Raw genomic sequence first — 22,602 nt, 5'->3', positions numbered from 1 at the left:
GTGGTTCCCATAGCAACAGACTGGTGGGCCAGTGACTTGGGTCCCAGTGTAATTCAGATGCCAGCGACATGCCGTGGCTGTTTCAGGCTTTGTGTCTGTAGCCTCCAGTATGATCGCTGTGTGACATGGCTGAATATTATAACCAATATAATGTATATAACCTGATACATGACACATGATATAAATCGGAGTGAATCAAATAAATAGATTTAATGTAACATTTACATAATCACACTAAACCATAAACTCAGTGGTACTTAATGTTACTCGCTAAGGATGAAATAATAAAAATCCAGCAAAAAAAAAAAAAACAGGTGCACCACATCCTAGGTGAGGGATTATTCTGTATTTTAATTTTTAAAACAGTTATTTAAAATCTGTTGCAGGACTTTTATGATTTATTTAATCACATACTGTATCTTGAATGTCAAAAACACAGGACAGTAGAGGGAATGGCAGCTAATTTTGTAATGACCACAAGAGCTTGCTTGTCAGAAAAACATAAACAAGTCTTATTTTATGGAAGAAAAATAATAATTTGAGACATTTTCCTTGTAATTATGACTTAGTTTCTCATTATTATAGATAGGAAATGTCCTTATCATACAGTGCATGTTTAGTCTATTCTATTATGATGGTCATGCCACATAATCCACATCACAGCAGAGGTCTTCCTGTGCAATTCCCAAATAAATTAAATATCCTGCAGTCGCACATCCACCTGTGACAATCTTCAGCCTGACAGTCAGCATTCACTGCATCAAGGTCAGACATCTGATTATGAGGACAGTGGTCATACAGACAGTAACTTTCTCCTCCACTAAGAGGAAGAATTCAGTGGGTTGAAGAAACAGAACGTTTGAGAAGAGAAACTGATGCGTCATCTCTCAGTCAAACGTTTCAGTGACCTGAATGGAAGGAAGGAGCGAGTATTGTTCCACATAATAACTCCTGTTTTTACTCAGCCATTTGTACCTTATTTGACCTAACTCAGTTCTATTTTTCTGCTCTTACTGTACATTCATTTTTTCATGTCTTATGTTTTTGTGTGTTTTCTTATCTCTGGTGTGTATTTATGTTATTATGACCTGGTGACATCCCATTCTGCTGTATGTGTATTTTTATTTGGATATGGTTGGAATGATAATTAAATAAACTTGAACTTGTAGTGGCATCGTTTCTACTGAAGGAACAGATCTTTAACACAACATCTCAAGTGTTTTCATTACACATTATCTAAAGTACTAGTAAGATCTCCTTCAACGTGCTTTTCAAATGTCTCCTGGCTCCAGACAATGACATATAATCTGACATTTATCACATTAGCAAACAAATTATGTTTCTGAATGACCATACTTCATGATGTTTTATCAGTGTCTCTTAAAGAAATTCTATTGAAGTCTGTTAACAAATTCTGAGTTTTAGGTTAAGATTACACAAAGAAAACTTACTGAAAAGTCATGTACATATTGTAGTAGTGCTGAAAGATGGAGCACATTTCACATATTGAGCACATTCACATATTGATTCCAGTCAGTCACACTCTCTCATTAAGAAGCTGTAATTGATCAAATTATTGATACTTTGATACCATCCTTGTAGCCACTTTCTCAGCGGTAACTAGTTTTATAAAACTTATTATCCTATCTTCTCTCGATCCAACTTGGAGGAGGGTGTTCCTGAGGTTTATTCCATTTGATTTTGTATTTCCTTATCCAAATCAAGGGTCTAAAATTATATAATATGTACCGTATGTTGCACAGTTTTTAAAGCCCCACTGAGGAAAATGATTTGTAATTTTGGGCTATATAAATAATATAAAATACAAACCAACCAACTTAAATAAATGTGCAAAAAGATTTTGAATGTGCAAAAATGTTAACTTAAGACAGTAAATTATCCCAGCTGATAATAAAATTGTTTTGTGTTTTGTATTACCTTTATGACACATTAAAGTGTTTACTGTTTTGTTAAAATGTGCTTACATTTTAACATTGTGGTAAAATAATGGAAATTAAAATGTTTGCAGTGATTGAAAATAAACTAAAACTTTGGATTTGTCCCTCTCTGTGTGTTATTTCACACCAGAGCTTCATTCGGATAAATTGGGCAAATCTCCCCTCCGCTGCAGCCAAACATACTGATTTAGGCTGATGAGATGGAGGCTTCTTGCCACTATGCCCAGATACTTAAGTCCACTCAATAACATAGACATCAGTTAATTCAATATCCCTACCACTCTCTAGAATAAGCTGAATAATGTTTTGCATTCTTTCTATTTCTATCAACTCACTCACTTTCTTTCTTTCTTTCTCTCTTCCTCACTCCATCTCTTTCTCTTGACCACTTTGAGCATGGCTGACTGGCTTTTTCAACTTTGTCTCTGAGGAAAGTCAAGGGGGTAATTTCGTGCTTCAATAGTTCTTGTTGTATCTGAAGAGCTTTTCACTGGGAAAAAAAAGGTTCACTGAGTGCCAGCATCAGCCCTTCTGTCACCCATCCTGCCCCACTTATCCCGGCCCTGCTCCTGCTCTGGAGCAATACTAATGTATGCTGACAAAATGCTCTGGAGACAAACACAGCTTTGATTACACAGCTGCTGTCATTTTCATGCAGATAATTTAGAAAACTTTGTATCGATATACTGATCACAAATAAAACAACTTTCATTTGGAACATATTCATTTTTGTCCAGTTTGGTCTATGTTGTATACACCAGTATATCATTGTCAGAAATTGTTTTTAGCTTCTGATTTTAGAGACATCCTCACAACAGATGTGGCTTAGAAAAAGTACCACTAAAACTACAGAAATATATCTTTTATTTTAGGGTGTCTCACTCATATGCAAGAATTTACACATGTACAAACACACAGACATTCACATTACCAGACTCAACCTAAATAAAGGGCTTAGTCCTTAAAGCTTTGCCCCTCTCAGAGAAAAATGTACTGTTTTCTTGTTGACATCAGTTTCAAGCCATGACTTTGAAGTTGGAGGGAGGCTGTTTACAGCTCTCATGTCTTTGATATGTAGTAATAATGAGCCAAAGGCAAACATCAGTTGCTAATTATGTGGACCCACTGGCCACAAAGGTAGCTTCTCAATTCTATTAGAGAGTAATGCTTTGCAAGAAATGTGAGAAGAGCCCTGGACATGTGCATCAGCTTTAACTCAATCAAAGGAAAAAAAATCCATGTGTAAATACATCAAAAAGTTCAAAGGATGCAGGCCAAAACACAAGTTAAACTGATGCTGGCATTAGAGAGACTGTTTAATCAAGTTTAGAATGTGTGCATGCAAAGTGCCAGAGTTTAAAACAAAACTGGCCAGCTGGTTCTACAGACACGCCACAGGATTACTGGAAAACTTGGTTCACCCCATCATGATCACAGCAAATCATCAGAAATAATTACATACTTATTGTATGAGTAGGCAGATAAATGTGCAAATGCAATGTTAACTGTATTTCAGAGCAAACAAAACATCACACCTGGAATCAGACCAGTCACTACAGGTCAGATAAGGTTTGTGGAAATATAATTTGTTGTCATTTACACTACAAAAAAATGAAAATGGAAAAAAATACTTATCTAAGAAACTATTTACATTTAGGGTCATGTAAATGACTCGACAGGAAAATAAAACTATTCATTCATCAATTCATTCATTCATTCACAAATAACCTTTGAGTAACAGCTGTTTCTTCCATACTTTCTAATACAAGTCAGCCTGATTTGAATCTTGTCTTTAATCAAGAGCCATTTTGTGATGATAAAGTGTTCTTTTTCTTTTAATTTCTTTTTCACAATATATGTGAGAAAAACTTTGAAACGTGACATGTTCTTGGAAGCATAATTGGCTCACAATCATTTGCATTATTGTTTTTATTTGAATATAATAGCAAGACTGAATGATACTTAAAACCTTAAAATGAGCATTGTCGACATAAAAATTGGCAGCTACATTCAAAAATACTGTTATCAGCCTTCAAATCTGGTAACCCCTAATAGTGGGGAGGTGGGAGGTTAATTGGGCTCTTGTCAACTTATGTAAAATGGCCTTGTCTGTGGTAAGCTACAGGCGAAAAGAACAAAAGCCCTGGCAAAATAAATTGTAGGGGAGCCGTTGCCATGGTTACACCATTGGTACATTATTGTTCTTGTCTCTAGGGTGTGAGGGAGGGTGGGGTGGTGGTTGAGGGCTAGAGAAACAGATTTTATGTGTTAATTATAGCACTGTTAATAACAGTATGTGATTCTGGTAAGGACTCAGAGAGCTGCAAACCCACGCACAAGAGTAGACAGGACACACATACACATCACTACCATGCAAACAAACACACATATATGACCACACACATCACTGACAAAAGTCATAGAGGAAGCTTACAAATGCACTCGTGTTCTCAAACACAAGCACGCATATACAAACACTACACACTCATATATGTGCACACACACACACACAAGCAGACAAAATCCCAAAATACACAACACTTTAGTACAAAAAACACAAACCTACTGTAGTTTGGACTGTCCTCTTCATCTGATTTGCCATGACTGACATAAACCAATTCCACATAAACACAAATGTATTGACTAACTGTTTTTCCATTTGAGTGTCTCCATTGTGCCCGTCCCTGTGTTCACAGAGTTACAACACAAATGCACTAAGCAGAAGGGATTTACTGACATTTGTCTGCGCTTGAGCCTTGATTGCTAAAAACATGATTTTAAAATGCATGTCAGCAGTGTTCACAGTGTTTTCCATATTTACATCCTTAAAAACCAACAGCTAACATTACTAGTTTCCTTTCTCCCTGATTCTGACTATCCACTGGCTACCAGTATTCCTTTTTCTTGTGGATTTGCATGTTCCACCAGGTTTGATCAACACATCTTAGTGCTGTATATGTATGTCTGCACTTAGCATAAGTGGGTTGGAGACACATTGCATTTGCTCTCTTTGCTGATGTAGCCATATGCAACTCTGAACCAATCACCAGAGATAAATCTTTAATGCTAAGTGTGTTAAGTCTTGTATATTATCGGCCAGATGTACATAAGTGCATTTGCACTCCACTTTTTATTTAATTAGTAAAATAATTCTTAATAAAATAAGATTTCAAGGCATACACTAGGGAACAGGGCACTTTATATTTTTCAATTTAAGAATGTATCAATGGAAGCCAATTTCTGCGAGGAAAAGAAAAAAAAAGTGAATATAGCCACAAGTGGCGATTCTGGGGTTCAAGCCAACACAGACCATTAGAAGCTGAAAGCTTCAACAGCTTAATTAAAAATATCCACCAAGTTTGGTGATGGTTGGACAAACTGTCATCGATTTATGGCCACATTTGCGCCAGGCCCATGTATGTGTTTGGAACTGGTGGCACCCCTACTGAGCGATTTCAAAATAATTTAGCAACTTTGGTATGAAACATATCCTGCGAGTTTTGTAATGATTGGACAAACAATTTCTTATTTATTTTTTGATTTGTGTTATGCCATGCCCATTTTTGCAATTTTAGCACTCCCTACTGATTGATTTGAATAAAACTTTCAGGGTATGTTTCAGGTACATATGTGGACACATCCTGCAAGTTTTGTGTTGACTGGCCCAACAGTTGCTGACTTTGGTCTATTTATGTGATGAGCTATGCCTTTTTGAAGTTCACTGGTCAATATTTTGAAAACTAAATAACAACTTTTGATAAGCTTGGTCCAAAAATGATCCTCAGAAAATTTGGTAGCAATCAGACCTACGGTTTAGGAGAAGATGTCAAAAATATGTTTTTCAAAAAATTCAAAATGATAAAAAAATCTATCAAGGCACAAATGGGCATGGCTCATGTGGATAGATTTGTCTGGACCTATAGAATCCAGGAGAGACTTATGTTTCAAAAGTTATAGGCCAAAACATATAGTTCATATGTGAACTATATGTTCAAGTATTCAAGTGCCACCATCTGGCCAACTGTCATATTTCTTGGGCATCACTTGCACACAACTTCCAATCAATGGGCAAAAAATATATAATATAATATAATATAATATAATATAATATAATATAATATAATATAATATAATATAATATAATATAATATAATATAATATAATATACTGTAAAACAGTAGTCCTCGCCTAAGGGCGAGGACCCTATTTAGGGCCTGAGCCCCAAAGGGGCAAAGACCCTCTTGTATCTGTTCTGTTTCTTTCTTTCCTTCTTTCTTCTTTCTTTATTAATCCGCCACTTCAACCCTAAATTTGACCCCCTAAACATGCTCAAAAACTCACCAAATTTGCCACGCACATCAGGTCTGGTGAAAAATTTGATAAAATGTAAAAATTATCCCCCAAAGTGCCAAAATGTGCTCTATAGCACCACCTATGTATCTAATATGGCTGCCACTATGTGGAAGCAGTAAATGTTCAAAAAGGTGTGGGTTCACTCACACTCTCCATTCAAATATATGAGTATTTTTCTGTGTCCAGCTGCAGTTACTTATTGTCTCTACACACCTGACAGTACACATGTCAATCAAACTTTGACCAGGTCATGTGGGTTAAAGGTCTTTCCTTTTCTAAAAATAGACTTGATGAAAATTAGGAAAATAATTTGTTTTACACACAAACTCATCAAGAGTTTTCAATTTACTAATTGAAATTCAAGTGAATGGGCCCAAAACTTGCATAATTTTGATGACACAGATGTGAGCAAGACAGACATGTCTCACCCTGCAGAAAATTCTCATCCTGTCAATCAAACTTTCAAAATAAAAGCACACCACACTTGTAAGTAATATCCCTCATTTTTAAAAAGCAAAATGATCTGATCCTGATGGACCAGAGTGCGAGGTCCCGACCAACGCTGCTTGCAGCTTTAATTTACAGTAAATCTCTGTTCCTCAACACAACCAAACTGATGACACGTAAAACAGAGATATTATAAAGATGACTTACCTGCAGTTATAGCAGGAGCACCAGTTAGCTCCCCATTGAACCCATTCTCCCTGGTGGCGTAGGAGGCCGTGGTCATATGGGCTCCACCAGGCTGGCAGGTCCTGTAGGTGGAGGAAGAGTAGCCATTGGCTCCATGGGTGCCAGCAGGCTCCTGCCCCGCTGATGGGTCCCACTGGGGGGCACCGTCTTCTGGCTGTCGACTGTCTGCCATGCTGGTGCAAGCTAGCAGCAGGGGAGGGTGAGCAAGGGATGGGGTCTCTCCTTCAGGCTACAAGACAAGATCGAATGGAGGAGGCGGGACAGAGAGAAAGAGCATGGTCAAAACTCAGCATGTCAGTGTTAATAAGTGCAATGTTAGCAATGTTACATAAGGGAGAATGAACAGTGCACAGACAAATGGAGGCTCCAGAACACGCTACATCAGTCACATTCACAGATCTCTTTTTGTCAGTCATAATCCCTGCTGCAGCTTCACTGCACTTCACTGTCAACAAAATCTGAAAGTGCATTTGTGCTTGTGTGTTTGTGTGTAGGTGGTTATGTGAAATACTGTCCTTGTCTATGAATGCAAGCAGGTAACAGCCACTACTGATTTGTGTGGGTGTAATGACTCAAATGGCCAGTGGCCCAGGTGAAAATCACAACTGGTTGGAAATGAATAGAGCGGACCTTGGATTTGTGTGACTCACGCAGGGTTGGTGAGATGTAAAGTGGGCTCTGATCAATCTGACCAGAGCCTTTCCAATGTTATAGACAAATAGCTTGTATCAGGTAGCCATTGTAGCTTACCATCTAATTATATCTGCTGCAAAAATCCTGAATGGAACCAATCGAAAAAACTGTTTCAACTTGGAGTGGAACAAACCATCCTTTTTCATATGAAATCTTGATCAGTATGTAGTAATTAATTGATTATGGCTGGCATTATGTAAAGGATTAATTAAGCACTATGTTACCATGTGCTAAAGACGGCAGACTTTTCACCCTGCCTTCAAGTTTGGCCAGACCGGGATCAAAATTGAACTGCAACCGCTTTTGATGTCATTCGGCCACTAGTCCCCACAGTTTGTAAGGTTGTTGTTGAATGTAGAAATTCTGGTTGATAAAGTAAAATGGCTTGTTCAAAACTAGCCGATACAAAAAAAAGGTTGACAGTGAAAAACATGTACTTATGAATGACTGGACTGAGAAATAAACAGTCATTTTGTCCGATGGACGTACAAGACCATTGTGCTTGATTTGCAATGAAACAGCGGACGCGGAACGCAAAACGCAACACCAAACATACCTGTTATAAACAAAACTATCCCAAAATCACTGAGGTAAGAACCACAAAACTGAACCAGTTAAAGTCGTGATATCAAGACTCCAGTAGAATAACTGGAACATTTACAACAATGACTGCAGTGAAGAACTCATTAATGAACTTACACCAGTGTCTCCGCCTGGCCATCACACCTTTTTATGCTCAAGTCTAAGGACTTGGTTGCACAACGAAGGTGTTACATCTCACATTAATATAGAAATGCTGTTCACGCACAGAGTTCTGGAGTTTTTGTACTGAAATATCATCATGTAATGCACCCTTACTGGACCTGTGATGTGGCAGAAATTTATTAAGTGGACCTCTATGACTTGTATTTGAGTACCCCCCTGACCTAGATTGTTTGAAGCATACCCTTTATCAGATGATTATCTAAAAGTTCGTGTCACTTGTTGGAGTGTACAAAGTATTAAATAAAACTGCAAGAGGAACACAAAGCTTCACAGGAGTTTGGATAGTGGGAGAAGGGCATTATAGTCGGTACAACAAGTACAAGTATTTCCAGCACTGACCGACCACCATGGGACTTACATGTAAATGAAATAGCATGCTGGGTATAGATGATTGATCAGAACAGCATGGAGAGGAGATGAAGCAGAAGCAAAAGGGGGAAAATAGTGATCAGCCTACATAATCACTTGAAGCAGAAACAGACAGCAAGATTCAATGACCTCTTGGACGATATTGGGTAGAAGGTAGGGGAAGGAGATAAATGAGTTTGATGTAGTGTAACATCAATACACCAGTTGTGTATGTTAAGACCTTAACTCTGGCTCTGCTCCCCTTATGTCGATAATTGAGTTAGCTAGACAAGTCTGTTGACAATTTGGGTTTATTTTTTATTTGTGTGATGTTGTTCCATTTACTTTCTAGACATTGCCATTGTATCACAATACTGATTTGAGGCAATTTCCATCTAAAGATAACAGCACCAATATTGGCCTTCAGACACTCACATTAAAACAGCCTTTGTGTGATGGGACACAACCAGAGATAAACAAAGGGCTGGGTGTGAAAAAGACAATCTGGAACAAAAGAAAATAAATGCTCTTATTAGGAATTCATGATTTTTACAGGGGGGTTGTGGCCGATGGTACTTCAAGCACTTGCCAAGCAGCCTGTGTAGCTCTGCATAAAAGGATGTGTGAAGGAGCAATTTGTCATTTAGCTCTGCAGTCTACAGAGACTCAGAGACTGACGAGAAGTCTAGCAGATAAAATGGGAGTCAATAACTGCAGACTGAGACCAAGGTGGTGCTACACTGAGCACTAGTCACTGCATTCACAGTGCGCTCAATACTACCGCTCAAGGTCTGTACACTGATGCAGTGAGCAAGTGAGCAGAGAAGTCGATATAGCTTTATAAAGTTAAATGACATCCAGTTTAAAGGTGTACTACTGCAGGATTCTCCTAAAAAACAATGTATAGACTCATAATAAATAATCAAATAATCAAAATAATCCCTCTCAATCATCTCTTATGAGCCACTAGAAGTGTGTGGTAGTGTATTTCTATATCTACAGAGACCTGCACTCTACCTGTATTTTCTTATTATTTTGCTGTGTTCAGGGCATCAACCTTTGGGCAGTGGGTGTGTAGCCCCCAGCCAATAACAACCTGCAGGGTGTGAGGTCGGGACTTGTAGTGTAACAACCAGGTCACATGACTGTCTCCGTCTCTCTCCTCTACTCCACTCTGCTGCGCTCTGCTCTCTGCCTCTATGTCATGGATGTATAAAGAGCTGCAGGTTTGTGTGTCTGCTTGACCGAGGGAGGGGCTGAGCTACACACACTTGCAGAGCAGAGAGGCGGACACAGCGCACAGTATGCGCTGCATTCACACAAAATCCAGCAACCTTCCCACAGGGTTGTGCAGAGGTGTACTGAGGAGTGGGCATGTTTATTTGTGCTTTAGAAAGTAACTGCTGTAAACCAATCAGAAAATAATATTTGATTTATCTGATTAACGGCTTTGTTCTCACCAGCGCTGCTCGCTCTCTTCATTCACTCCATAGCTCTCTCAACCACTGCTGCTCTCTCTCTGTCTCTCTGCTCTCACCTTGCTCTGGTCGAGCAAGGGAGGAGGGGCCAAATTTGAATGCTGTGTTTACAAACACCAACCTACAAATCCTGCATAGTATGCCTTTAAAGTCCATTCAGGGCTCAGTGACAGGGCTGTGGGGTTACATCACATGAAAATGCTAGGAACCACAGGAATAGAATACCATAGGGAGAGAGCATAAAGGAGCAGAATAGTATTAAACAGACCGACAGCATAGAATAAATGCCTAGAATATGTGATGTCTGTAAGCCCTTGCAGTCTAAATGGATCAGAGTCAGGAGTCAATGGAGCTTTGCATGACTCAGCTCTGAAGGGAACGTCAGTGTGAATGAAGCCTCTACAGAGACTCTACAGCACACAACACTGCGCCATCTCCTCACTAACTCCTTTACAAAATGCTCACTCCGTCTCTGTCCAAAAGCCACAGCAGTACATTTTGGATCGCCTCTTTACTGTCGCTGTCCCTTCTGTCACATTTCCACCACTGTGACCCTGCTCGAGCCTCCACTTAAGAGCACCTCCGATATTAAGAGTCATAAAATGCAGAGATGAGACTGCTGCCCTGATGCTATATCTCACTGCTGTCTGTCCGATGATGATGGTCACTTTAAGCTGTGTGGCTGACTTCCAGACCCAACAAGATTATCCTGAGTGGTGGTCAGGCTCAGGGCGTCAGTGAAGCCAGGCCCCACCTGTCTTCCTGGAGCCCTGTTGAGCTGCTGATGACAGTATTTAGTCTGTATGTTTGCGATGAAGGGTGTGCATGCATGTGTGAATGAAACAACACCACCTGCTGGGTGAAAGCCTAAAAGAAGACAACTGGGACTATTACAAAGCATTATGAAAACTCAGCATGCTGGGTTTAGAGATTAGAGAGGCATTAGGCATTATTATCATGTGAAACTACGCCTTTTTCACCAGCATAGATCACAAACTGGGGCTGCAATGCAATGCAGCATCCCTGCTAATTATTATGCTGTGTTTTGCTCTATTTGCCAAAACAAAATCCTGTGGTATACTGTATAATGTGAAAATGCTGGATAGGATGAGCAGAGCCGAATTAGTGAGGAAGAAGTGCAGAGGACTGATAAGAGAAAAAAAAGGAAAGGAAAAGTGAAGAATCTTGTCAAGATGACTTTAGAGATGAAATGACAGAGGCAAGTGAAGAGCAGAAAACTGTAGATTACAGGATACCAGACAATATACAGTATATTGTCCAGATAATATAATGTCCTCAAGGCATTGTGTCAATTGAGGAGTGAGACTGTATGAGATGGTGATATGATAAAGTTAGATGTCAGGCGTCTTAATAGACAGCAGGTTCATTGCACTTGGCAAAAAGCCTGTGGCACTTTGCCAGAGGGATGGTGGATGCTGATACGCTGCCTCTCTGTCTCTGCCAGAGAAGAATGGAGCTGAATAGCTGGACACGACTGCTACTGGACATTTAGCATAGAAGCCGTTTTAGTTACCAATCCAAATACACTGCTCTATCCTTTTACAGTAAGGACTTTTTAAATGATCCAAACACTACAACCACTAATTTATTTTCATTAATTAGTAATTGATTGTAATAGCAAGCTTGATTACATTAAAAATGTTGACGTTCTCTGACAGGATGTTTTCCGACTGTACTTCCATTTACTCATGTAAAATAACAACAAACATTTGATTTCTGATCATTAACAAGACATACTGTGTTGATTGTTGTAGACTCCCATAAAACTTTTTATATATATGATACATAATTGTACAAATGCACATGAATATAGTTATATAATGACGGTGTACTGGCATTTAATTGTACTATTCAACACAGCATTCAAATAGAGCCTAACGAAAAATGATGTAGGTAAGACCCATTTATCCAGCACTTGACACTCCTGACCTGCTTTTGAAAGTATGTTCTGACTTTACCGTGAACATAAAAATGTGAATTCTAAAAGAGAGGAGGCAAATGCAATATCTGATGGTATGGATTTAAAAAAAAACTTAATGACAGTCAAACACTGATACTTAAATTTAATCTATTTGGTTTCATAGAAGAATGTTATTGTTGACAGATTGGAGCAGGGAGAAACAATATGAGGCTGTAGGTAAATTATATGTGTATGATGGAGGGCAAAACAATGGCAACTCCCACACACACACATATACATGCACACACACACACACACACACACACACACAAACACACAAAACAGTTACATCACAGGGGTCAAAGATCATTGACAAAGATCAAGGAGGCTATTCACACCCGAAACCATCCTTGAACTAAGACAGGTTAATGCTGCCTTATACAACCATTTGTGAAACTCCATTTACAGAGAGAAGTCAGTTGAGAGCTCGACAAGCTTAGTAAGTAAGAATTATTTTGCCTTATTTACTACAGAGATGGGAGAAAAAGGGAGAGAGACTGGAGAGAAATGACAGTAAGAACTGGAGTTTCTGGTGAGGTCTGAGATCAGTCAGAGGCTGAGTTGAACACAAACACACACACAGGCACGTTTCCATACACTCACTAGGTGCTAGCTAGCTTACAGCTAACATCTTTACAAATGGTGCATTGGCGGTTTGTGACAAGCAGTAAAATTTGCACGAATGACACTTTCTGTCTTAACACACCTTCAGGGGTGTGCAAAGTGGTATCAAGATGACAGTTTGGCACTCTTAGCTGAAATCTGTAAGGGCGCTACCAACTTGAGATGAAGTGTCTTCCTAAAATAATGGCTGCCCTTCATGTGGTTTTCCTCCAGTGCTCAGTGTTGTTGATGATTAGTTGCCTTCTTTGCATGAATGTTACTCAAGGCTGCACTTTTCAAAATTATTTCATAGTAGCTAAGAATATTGCTGGGGACTCTAAGTATGTGTTTCCCAAGCAGCACAACAAAAGAAAGAATCAAAAGAATGCTCAGCTGGAGAGTTTTAATAGATGGTAATATTCTCACTTCTTTGTACTTATGCTAATTAAATGTTATTTCAAACCAAGCTATGACGTGTTTCCAACAGTAGTTATTCAGCTGGTTGCTAAGCAACATGTATGTATGTACTGTGTAGATACAAGTAGTAAATATTGGTTCACATTTGGATTTGTTTTACAGATTTACACATTAATAATTCATTTCATAATTCATTTGTTTCAATGGCAAACTAAGGGGGTGTAATGTATCTGATATTTCCAGATGCCACATACTGCAGCATGAAACAGTGACATGTCCTGAAAGTGTTACGAGAGCACACAAGGCTGAGAATTAAGGTGCAGTATTTCTTTCACTTATTGCATAATGGCAAACTGATCATCTTCCAGGAGCGAATCAGCAGTGACAAGGTGCCTTTTCTGTCATAGTATGACGAACATATTACAGTAAATATGTTGCATGTTTTACCCTTAAGCATGGCTGGAAAAAGTTTTGTTTTTTGTATCAGAAAATCTGAAAAGCCTTCTACAGATGCTGTTGGGGGCAATTTTCCTCTCTATGTTCTCAGAAAAGACCACTCAGGTATTTTTACTGAGATAGGTTATTTAGAGAAACAGAGATGAATAGACTACAGAAATACAACACTGGATTTTGCTTTCTTATATTTAGTTTTGTTAGATGTTTAGTCTTAACAAAGGAAAAAAAATATTTAGCAGCAATTTTCAATCATTTTCTTATTCATTTGTTTCATTAAAACTTTGATTTATGCTAGGAGAGACGACAGAGCTTCATGATATCTTCCAGCAAATGCACACTTAACATTTGCACGGATATACACATTGATACTGTAAGCTGCCCAGTATAACCACAGTGTTTTATTTACGTGTACTGAGCAGCTCTACTGGAGAAGTTCAGTGCCTGGGGTTACTGGGATTCAGTGCCTTGCTGATAGGCACCTTGATAATAATTGTCAAGGGAGGGAAAAATGTGACTCTATCACTTTCCCGGTCTGTATTTTCCCAGGGAGGGACAATTCATATTAAATGATTGATCTATAGCCAATAGAAGGAAGATATACCGGAAAGGACACACTTCTGATTGTGAAGTAAAACCAGGACAAACACACACAAACACTTGTTCCACATAGACATTCCCATGGCCTCAAAATAGCAGGTGGGCTGCCTGGTTACACAATTATAGTCCATTAGGAGACGGACTGTAAAATTTTAAGTCTGATGAAGTTTGATGAAGTGGAATTGTATGTTTTTTTAGAGTCCAAAAGTTTCTATTTCATACCACCATTCCTTCTGCCAGGCCACTATCAAAGCTCAAATAAGCAAATATTAAAATGAATCCTAACCTTCGATGAAAGGTTAAAAGTTTAAATGACTTTTCAAATGCTTAACCATAACCTGTCATCACAGCCAATCATGCTAGAACAGTTGTCAGAATCTGTAAAATGTCCAGAGTTTTTAAAATGAACAGAACGAGAGAGGGGCCAGTGTGTTTGACTGACTAAACAGTATTTACTGTTAATTGTGTTGTAGCAATACTGTTGAGTGCTGTTTTGTGTCTTCTGGGAGCTGTTATAGACTACCAGAGTATATTAACTTGACAAATTATCAAGCAAGATATTGCAGATATCAGCAGATTTCTGAAAAGACTAATTACAGGCTGTTTCTGCAGAAATCACCCTCTCAATAAAAATAGAAATTAGCAAAGCCAAATCTAATGACAACATCATACAACAATCACAAGTTTTTTGATGAAAACCTTGCAAGCTGTGGGAGTATTCTGGTTTATTTCTCATTTCAAGACATGTTTCCCTTGTCAATTCAAGCATGTATCACAATGTGTGTCCAGCTTAAAGAGATGAAGTGGGACTGACATGAATGCAAAATGAACACATCAGCCATAACGATTCGAGCCAGACAAGGTAATCACTAAGCCAATTAACTAACCCATTTGTGATTTCTATGGCTCTTACCTGCTTCTTCGTCTTCTTTTGTCTGATTTCTTAGCATCCTTTCACCTATGAGTCTTCCTCCCACCTGTTATTTCTTCCTCCCTCTTCACCTACCTCCACCTCCACACATCACTGTTCCTCCTCCTACTCACTCCTCCTCCTCCACCTCTCATCAGGCTTCATCTTTCCCCTTACTCTGCTCTCTCTCTCTCTCTCTCTCTCTCTCTGTCTCTCTCTCTCTCTCTCTCTCCTCAACTCCCTCCTACGTTCTGAACACTTTCACATGCCACCAATTCACTGTGTGTCTGCGTGTGCGTGCCTGTGTGTGTGTGAGTCACACAGATGCTGCATTGCAGGGCTCTCCTCTCAGGGCCGTCTCACTGCAGGAGCCAGGGAGCACAGGAAAGGAGCTTGGAGATGCAAGATATAGTTACTCTAAAGGTGTGTCAAGGCAGAAAGCAAAGCAAATTTTCATCTCATTCATGTGAATTTGACCACTGGACTGTATGGGTTTATTTGCTCTAAATAGCCAATATACCACCTGTATGTTAACTATAAGCTAGCTAGCAAAGGATGCACCCACTGTGTGTTGGAGTGTGTCTGTGTGTTTGTGTTTAGCTCAGCCTCTGACTGATTTCAGAATCACCACAAACTCCAGTCCTTTCTGTTATTTCCCTCCAGTCTGTCTCCTTTTTGCCTCTCATCTCTCTACATTTATGAAGCAGATTCATAAAACCCCTGGATATGCGCAATCAGTTTTAACTCAAGTTGAAACGTTTTCAACTCAATTCATGCTGCCATGATGAAATTCTCGTCCAATCATGTCTTTTCATTTCCATTTGAATCTGTATGCAATTGTACAGCATCTACAGTCCGCTTCAAATTCTGTCTGAACACACAGTAAGAGAGGTTGCGTATTTTTACACCTCAGTTTTTGTACAGATTAAACAAAAAAGATTTAACGTGTTAATCACTGAGCCTTAGAGGTCTGGTAGGTGGATTCTGTAACCTTTGGACAGAGCCAGGCTAGCTGCTTCCCCCCATTTCCTTTATGCTAAGCTAAGCTAACTGGCTGCTGGCTCCACCTACATGTTTACCAAATAGACATGAGAGTGGTATCAATGTTCTCATCTTACTCTCAGCAAAAAAAGTGAATCAACATATTTCCAAAAATGTCAAACTATCTAGCTGTGCTACATTTGTGTCATGTTTGAAAGCCCATGTTAGCCCTGAGGCTAGATTTAATGGAGCAGGAGAAACTGGAGTTTATTTCTAAATAATTGAGCCAAACTAGGCCACCGAGTCCAGTGGTCAGGTACTTCTCACAAGAAGGACGAAAAAGGGCCTTATCATACTGTATGGAAATGGTGTCTATTACCTTCATTCTTTGTGAGTAATTCTTCACAGTAACAATTATTATGTAGCCAGGTTGGATTGAAATATAAAAATAAGCATGTCAGTGTCTACTAAACACCTCCATCCATTATAAAACCTGAAATAAAACCCACCTCATTCCTGCTTTAAGGTGCTGTTAAAAGAATTCACTATTAGAGCAGCTTTCAGTGTGAGTTGTAGTGAACGTGTAAATGTGGCTTCAAAGGCTTTTCATCTGAGACATATGCACACTTAGGATTTTTTGGCATGAAAGGAAAAAGATCACAGCATAAACAGCATATGCTGTTTAGCAGCTTCAATCCAGGAATTATGTGATTAGTGCAGTATGGGCCTTTAAAAACCTATGACCAAGTACAGATAAAAAGGAGAACACAGAAAGACACCAGTTGCTTCCTGTTTAATAAGACAGTTATATTCTCCTTTAGAAGCAAAGGTGGCAGTAGCTTAATATTGCTATAGCGTTGCAAAAGGTGGATGGTCGTGCATAAAAAAAAGTGACTGACATTGACATGTGGTTCATATCCTGTCTCATACCTACAGTCAATGTTTGTGTCTTTTAACCATGACCACAACCTTTCTGTAACTTTGCTGAAGTAGTTCTAGTTGCAGCCAAAAAATTATACATTCCTCTATAGTGCTAATTACTCACTTCAAAAGTAATGTTCAAAGAGGGAACCAGAAGAGGTCATTCCAGTTGTCGTTGTCACAACCAATCAATCTCATTTTATGACACTGCATGCCTGATTGCATCTCCAGCCCCACCAGCTACACATGAACAGAAACTGCCATAAACGATAGTGTAGCAGAGTTTGTATTTGTAATGTTTTGAACATTCAAACTGCAGCAAGGATAACATGTCGTGACTGTAAAGTTGTTTCACCTGCAGTAGTTGTTGGTATGAAGTGAAATGTTATAGAACAATGCATATTATTTACTGAAGCAATGAAGCAAAACACGAATCAACATTTCTCAATAGAAGAATGACTACAAATTATAACAATAGATCATAAATCAACCATTTTTATTAAATATCAGCCAATGCGGATTGGAGCATCCCCCTCCAACAACACTGATCTAATCTTTTCGACAATGTTTTATTTTCCCCATTCTTCCTGTGGTTCTCACCCATGCTCATTCTATGTCTATCAGTTTGTCAGTTGGTTGGTCGGTCCACCACTCTGGTCCAAACTGAAATATCTCAACAACTATTGGATGTATTGTCACAAAATTTTGACTTTGATGATCCCTTAACTTTTCCTCATCATGACAAAATTTGAAAATGGTGAACATGGTAAACATTATACCTGCTTAACATTAGTATGTTAGCATTGTCATTGTAAGCATGTTAGCATGCCAACATTAGCATTTAGCTCAAAGCTGTTTACAGCATCACATACTCACTAGAATAGCTGTAGACACTTATGCTGTCTGCAAGATGACTCCCTATTTATTATATAGTACACTACATTTACATTCTGCCATTTTATTTGTGTGTCTGAATTCTGAGTGCATAAATTTATCCACTATATAGGGCCCTCAAAAAATGTTCAATGTAGTAGTGTCCCTGGGATGTACACTACTTTCTGCTAACACTCCCACACAATACAATGCACTTCATTTAATAAATGCAAAAATTACCATTTGCAACTATACATCTGTCAGTGATGATAATTTGTAAGTGTTTGAAATCTTGACTCACTACTCACTGTAAGGTTAACTATTGAGATAGAGAGTAGTGAATGACTGAACACGGGAGTTATTTCAGACACAGTAGTACAGTGACCAGACGTCCCAGTTTGTCCAGGACTGTCCCGGTTTCAAGCTGGGTTTCCCGTGTCCTGACAAATATATGTAAAACACTAAAATGTCCCGGTTTTCAACATTCCCTACCAAATTGTCCCAGATTTGACCACAATTAAAATAATAATTATTATATTATATTTGTTTTTAGCGCTTACATAGACATTTATCATGTTCTGTCCCACTCATTATTACCTAACCCAATATAAAAACATAAATAATGCACCACATGTCTAAATTCAACACTGATTTGTGAATCAATCAATGTCTCATCTTGTGGCTCTTTCTGATAGAATCTATCAGCATGCTAATGGTTAGCTATCATGCCGAAGAGAGAGTCGGTCTTTTCCAGGAGGCTTACTCCTTCCTTAGTCTCCAGCAATGAAAATGCTGCTCATATAATGTGTTTTATGATTACGCATTGTCAATGTTTATTCAGTGTACTTTTAACTATCATCTATCTTTACCATATATGTTGAAGGTTGAGAAAGAGGCCTAGGGTCACATGATTTCTGAGTTTTTTAGAAGCGAAAACAACACTTCTCAGGAATGTTTCAGGAAAGTTTCTGTTGACTTGAAGCAATAATGTCTGGAATTGTGTGAAGGACCTCGTAGAAAACATATGTGCCTTTGACACTATGCCAAATTAATGTATGGCAAGAAATTTGAGTGCTGTTCCAGATGTTGGGGGTGGACTATATATAAGGCATTGCACTGTTTTTCACTGTCTGTCATTGCTTACCATATTCTGTATGCTGTGACAATGATTGAACCAGGCCTGATATAATAAATATTTGAAGACAGTTACTTTTGGTGGACCTTGAATTATTCTTTGGATGAGCAGAAATCACCTTCATTAGCAACACTCCCTTTAAGCTGTGTTCTGCACACACTGCAGGAGTACGTTTTTGGTTGGAAATGCCGATATAAAAGATCATATTAAGCCGGCCAAACATAAGCAGATGTTTCCCTGAGAGCTGAGGTCCAGAAAAGAAACTCTAACTAAGAAGAAAGACTGTAAAGTGTAAAGTACCCAGCAATCTTCTTAAAGGTAACTTTCTTTAAAGGCTTTTTCTCATTTTTTGTTATTAACGAGTTGCTATTGTGATTTAATGTTTTGACGTTTTAATCTTTTTAAACCTGCAACCAGCTTGTAGCACAGCGTTGTGAAGACGTAAGTTACAGTTACAAAAAGTTAGTTATTTTTAAGTTACAGCCTATAAAGTCATTTATGGCCACAAAGAGATTTTTACCTTAAACTGGCAGAGAATGTGTCACAGTTGGCCATTTAGCCGACAGCCTGTGCTTGTGCACACTGACAAATATCTTTCTTTTTGGAAGACAAAACATAATTTTTTGTTTGCTGATGGTGTTGACATGGTGTTGACAGGCGCACTCGGTAGGTGTGCTAAATGCTGAAATAACTGTCCACCATCCTGATGAAAACGCCTATGGTGCTTGCATAAGCACATACATGTGCACGTGCATGAATGTGCGGTACACTTGAGGGTCCCGCTTTGGGGCTTTGAAAATATGGTCACCCTAGTCTTAAGTCTTGTTTGCATCTCATTTGTTCTCAAATTGCAAAAAATTGCAGGGAAAATGTATGTAAATCGTACTGTTGCACAAACCGTACAACCACATTACTTCTTCAGGACCACCAGTATCAACTGTTTCATTTGGAAGTCTTGCCAAAACTTTTTAGACATTTTTCTAATGAAGAAAAATGTTTTTCCAATGAAGAAAAATGTTGGTTGAAAAACATTGGGTTTTTATCCAGACTATTCTATCTTGTTTCTATCCAATCTTGTAACTAGATGGATAATGATTTGCATGAAAATAATGGGAAGAAAAACCTGTTACTGACCTTCACACATACACACATAAACAGGCTATAGCAAGCATGCATAAAAGCACTCTTATCCACCATCTATCATCAACCTCACTACCTGGAACTCTGTCTTTGTACAAGTGCAGAAAACAAAGAGAACCCATGAAAGCGTGACTGCCTTTCAGTGAGCCTTGGTGCTGATCGTCTCACTAAAGCAGCTCTTCTCTTCCCACTCAGTACCCACTTCCCACTCACAGCTCCTAGGCAGCCTGCACTCACATGTACATCCACCCACATAGCCATTTCATGTGTGGAGGTAACAGGCATTCTTTTTGTCTCTCTCTGTCTCTTGTTGTAAATGTTTCTTTTTCTCTCTCTGACAGGCATTCAGCCTGTCTCAAATGTTTATGGTAAATGAATGTGGTTCTGAACAGGCTGACACCAATACCATTTGAGGTTTTGGCTGTTTCTTGTTTCATTCATTCAGGCATGGCGAGCCGCCACTGCAATCCTGGTGCACAATTATTTCTCATGATCATATTGCCAACAATGATTTTAACTCTTCTGTGGTGAAACCAGGAACCTGGCCAGAATTTCACTCATGTCCCTCCTTTCCATGTAGTTTTTGAGCCTGGAGGCGCACTTCACAATCAAGGACATGTAGGTTGTACAGTCGCAGTAGCGTTAGGAGCATAACTATGTTTTAGGTACATGCATCATAGGGATAAAACTCTCTAAATCTGTGAAAATATGTCGGTGTATAAGCTGAAGGTTCATCTCCACATTGGCTGACAGATGACCTGAAGCATGTTGCTGTATGTGAACACACATTTTAGTTTTACAGAGAGATAACACCCACATACAAGTATGTCAAAAGTGTCTCAAGGAGATGCAATTCCTCTATCACCAAAGGCAAAGAAGTGAGATCTTTTGGAAAGTAGCCACAGCTTGTGTTGTTACTTTGCTTTGGATCACTTGGGCAGCAAAATTTAATTAGTAGGTATCTTTACCTTGGTAGGTGAGTAGGGACTTCGGATGGTGAGCCAAGCTGGATGCAAAAAAATCCGTCCTCTCTCCTTATCTCACGGGGGTTGAAGATTGTCAGGGAAGTAGTGAAAGCCAAGAGGGGTGAGGCCTCCTAGTCACACCTTGAAATCATGAAAATGATAAAAAGTGATCAATATTTTTAGGATTTTTTACTTAACCTGTATTTGTCCGCATTAGCCTGGAGATCATCAATTATTTCATTCTCCATGAGACAGCTGGTCAACAAAGCAGCAGCACATCAAATATAATAAACATTAAAAAATGTTTGTGATAGTTAGGCAAACTCAGGAAAGATGAGAGGAGGATAAACACAAGAAAGGAAGAGAAATATGTGAGCTATTCTGTGCAGATGATGATTGATCTCTGCTCAAGTTGTAGCAATTAAAATATATGCAAAAATATGAGTATGATTTTATAGATTGAGTTGCCAGCTTAATAGGTACATCTTATTAAAACTAATACAGTGTAACCATACCCGTATCAGCAAGGGAAGCTAAACATTAGAAACATCTCTCTGTATAACAAAAGACTATTTAGCAGCACCAAAAGCTACTAGGTACAAACATTTGTTGTGTACTGAACCCAGATGGATGCATGTTGTTGTGGTTGAACATTTAATAATGACTCAAAAAGATGGGCCCACACAATTGACCAAATGTCATGGAAAAACACAACCAAAATGTATCTTTATTACAACAAGTTCTATACAAACTACAGCCTCAAAAATTACCATAGAGTTGAAACCTCACTTATCAATCCTGTAAACTTCACAAAGACAGTGCTGGATTAATCTCATATTTTGATAAATATGAGATTAATCATAGCTGTCCGCTGTTGGATTTCTGATCACAGCCACTGATAATCTATTTTTGGTTACAGGGTCCATATTTTCTCATTTCCAACAAAAAGGCATTTGAATGCTTGACACTAAGTATCTATAACTACTGAACTCAGATAAGGGTTATCATTAGGGGCACCTGCAGGCACAAACTGAGCAAAAACCTGCAGGCTAAGAACAGTTATGTTTCACTATTAATGTTAAAATTTGCTGAGAGGCCAGAGTAGCATAACTCCAGTGAACATTCATAAGTATAATATTCCTTAAATAACACTGGTGGCTTCAAGTAGATCAGAACATTATTTTCCCTTAAAATAATTAGATTGCATAAGAAATGAATGTGTCGCTGTTCTCCAATATGTAAACACAACAAATCTCAAGCTACTGCTTTTAAGCAAATTAGTTTCAGTTTCAATTAGTGTATAGATTGTTATAGAAACACTCAGACACGTGTCTT

The 22,602-nt window shown here is 38.7% G+C and overlaps 1 protein-coding gene across 1 annotated transcript in view; it reads right to left on the bottom strand.

Annotated features, from left to right (window-relative positions):
* Positions 1–22,602, bottom strand: part of map2 (microtubule-associated protein 2) — a 112,557-nt gene that overhangs the window by 35,931 nt on the left and 54,024 nt on the right. Inside the window, exons 4-5 of the mRNA XM_042425357.1 lie at positions 21,271–21,408; positions 6,966–7,233 (exon numbers count right to left, since the gene is read on the bottom strand). Coding sequence (XP_042281291.1) covers positions 6,966–7,176 — 211 coding nt within the window. The 5' untranslated portion in view covers positions 7,177–7,233; positions 21,271–21,408. The remainder of the gene's footprint in view (positions 1–6,965; positions 7,234–21,270; positions 21,409–22,602) is intronic.

The sequence above is a fragment of the Thunnus maccoyii genome, chromosome 11 (genome assembly GCF_910596095.1).
Source record: "Thunnus maccoyii chromosome 11, fThuMac1.1, whole genome shotgun sequence".
NCBI lineage: Eukaryota > Metazoa > Chordata > Actinopteri > Scombriformes > Scombridae > Thunnus > Thunnus maccoyii.
This window is presented reverse-complemented; position numbering and strand designations above follow the sequence as displayed.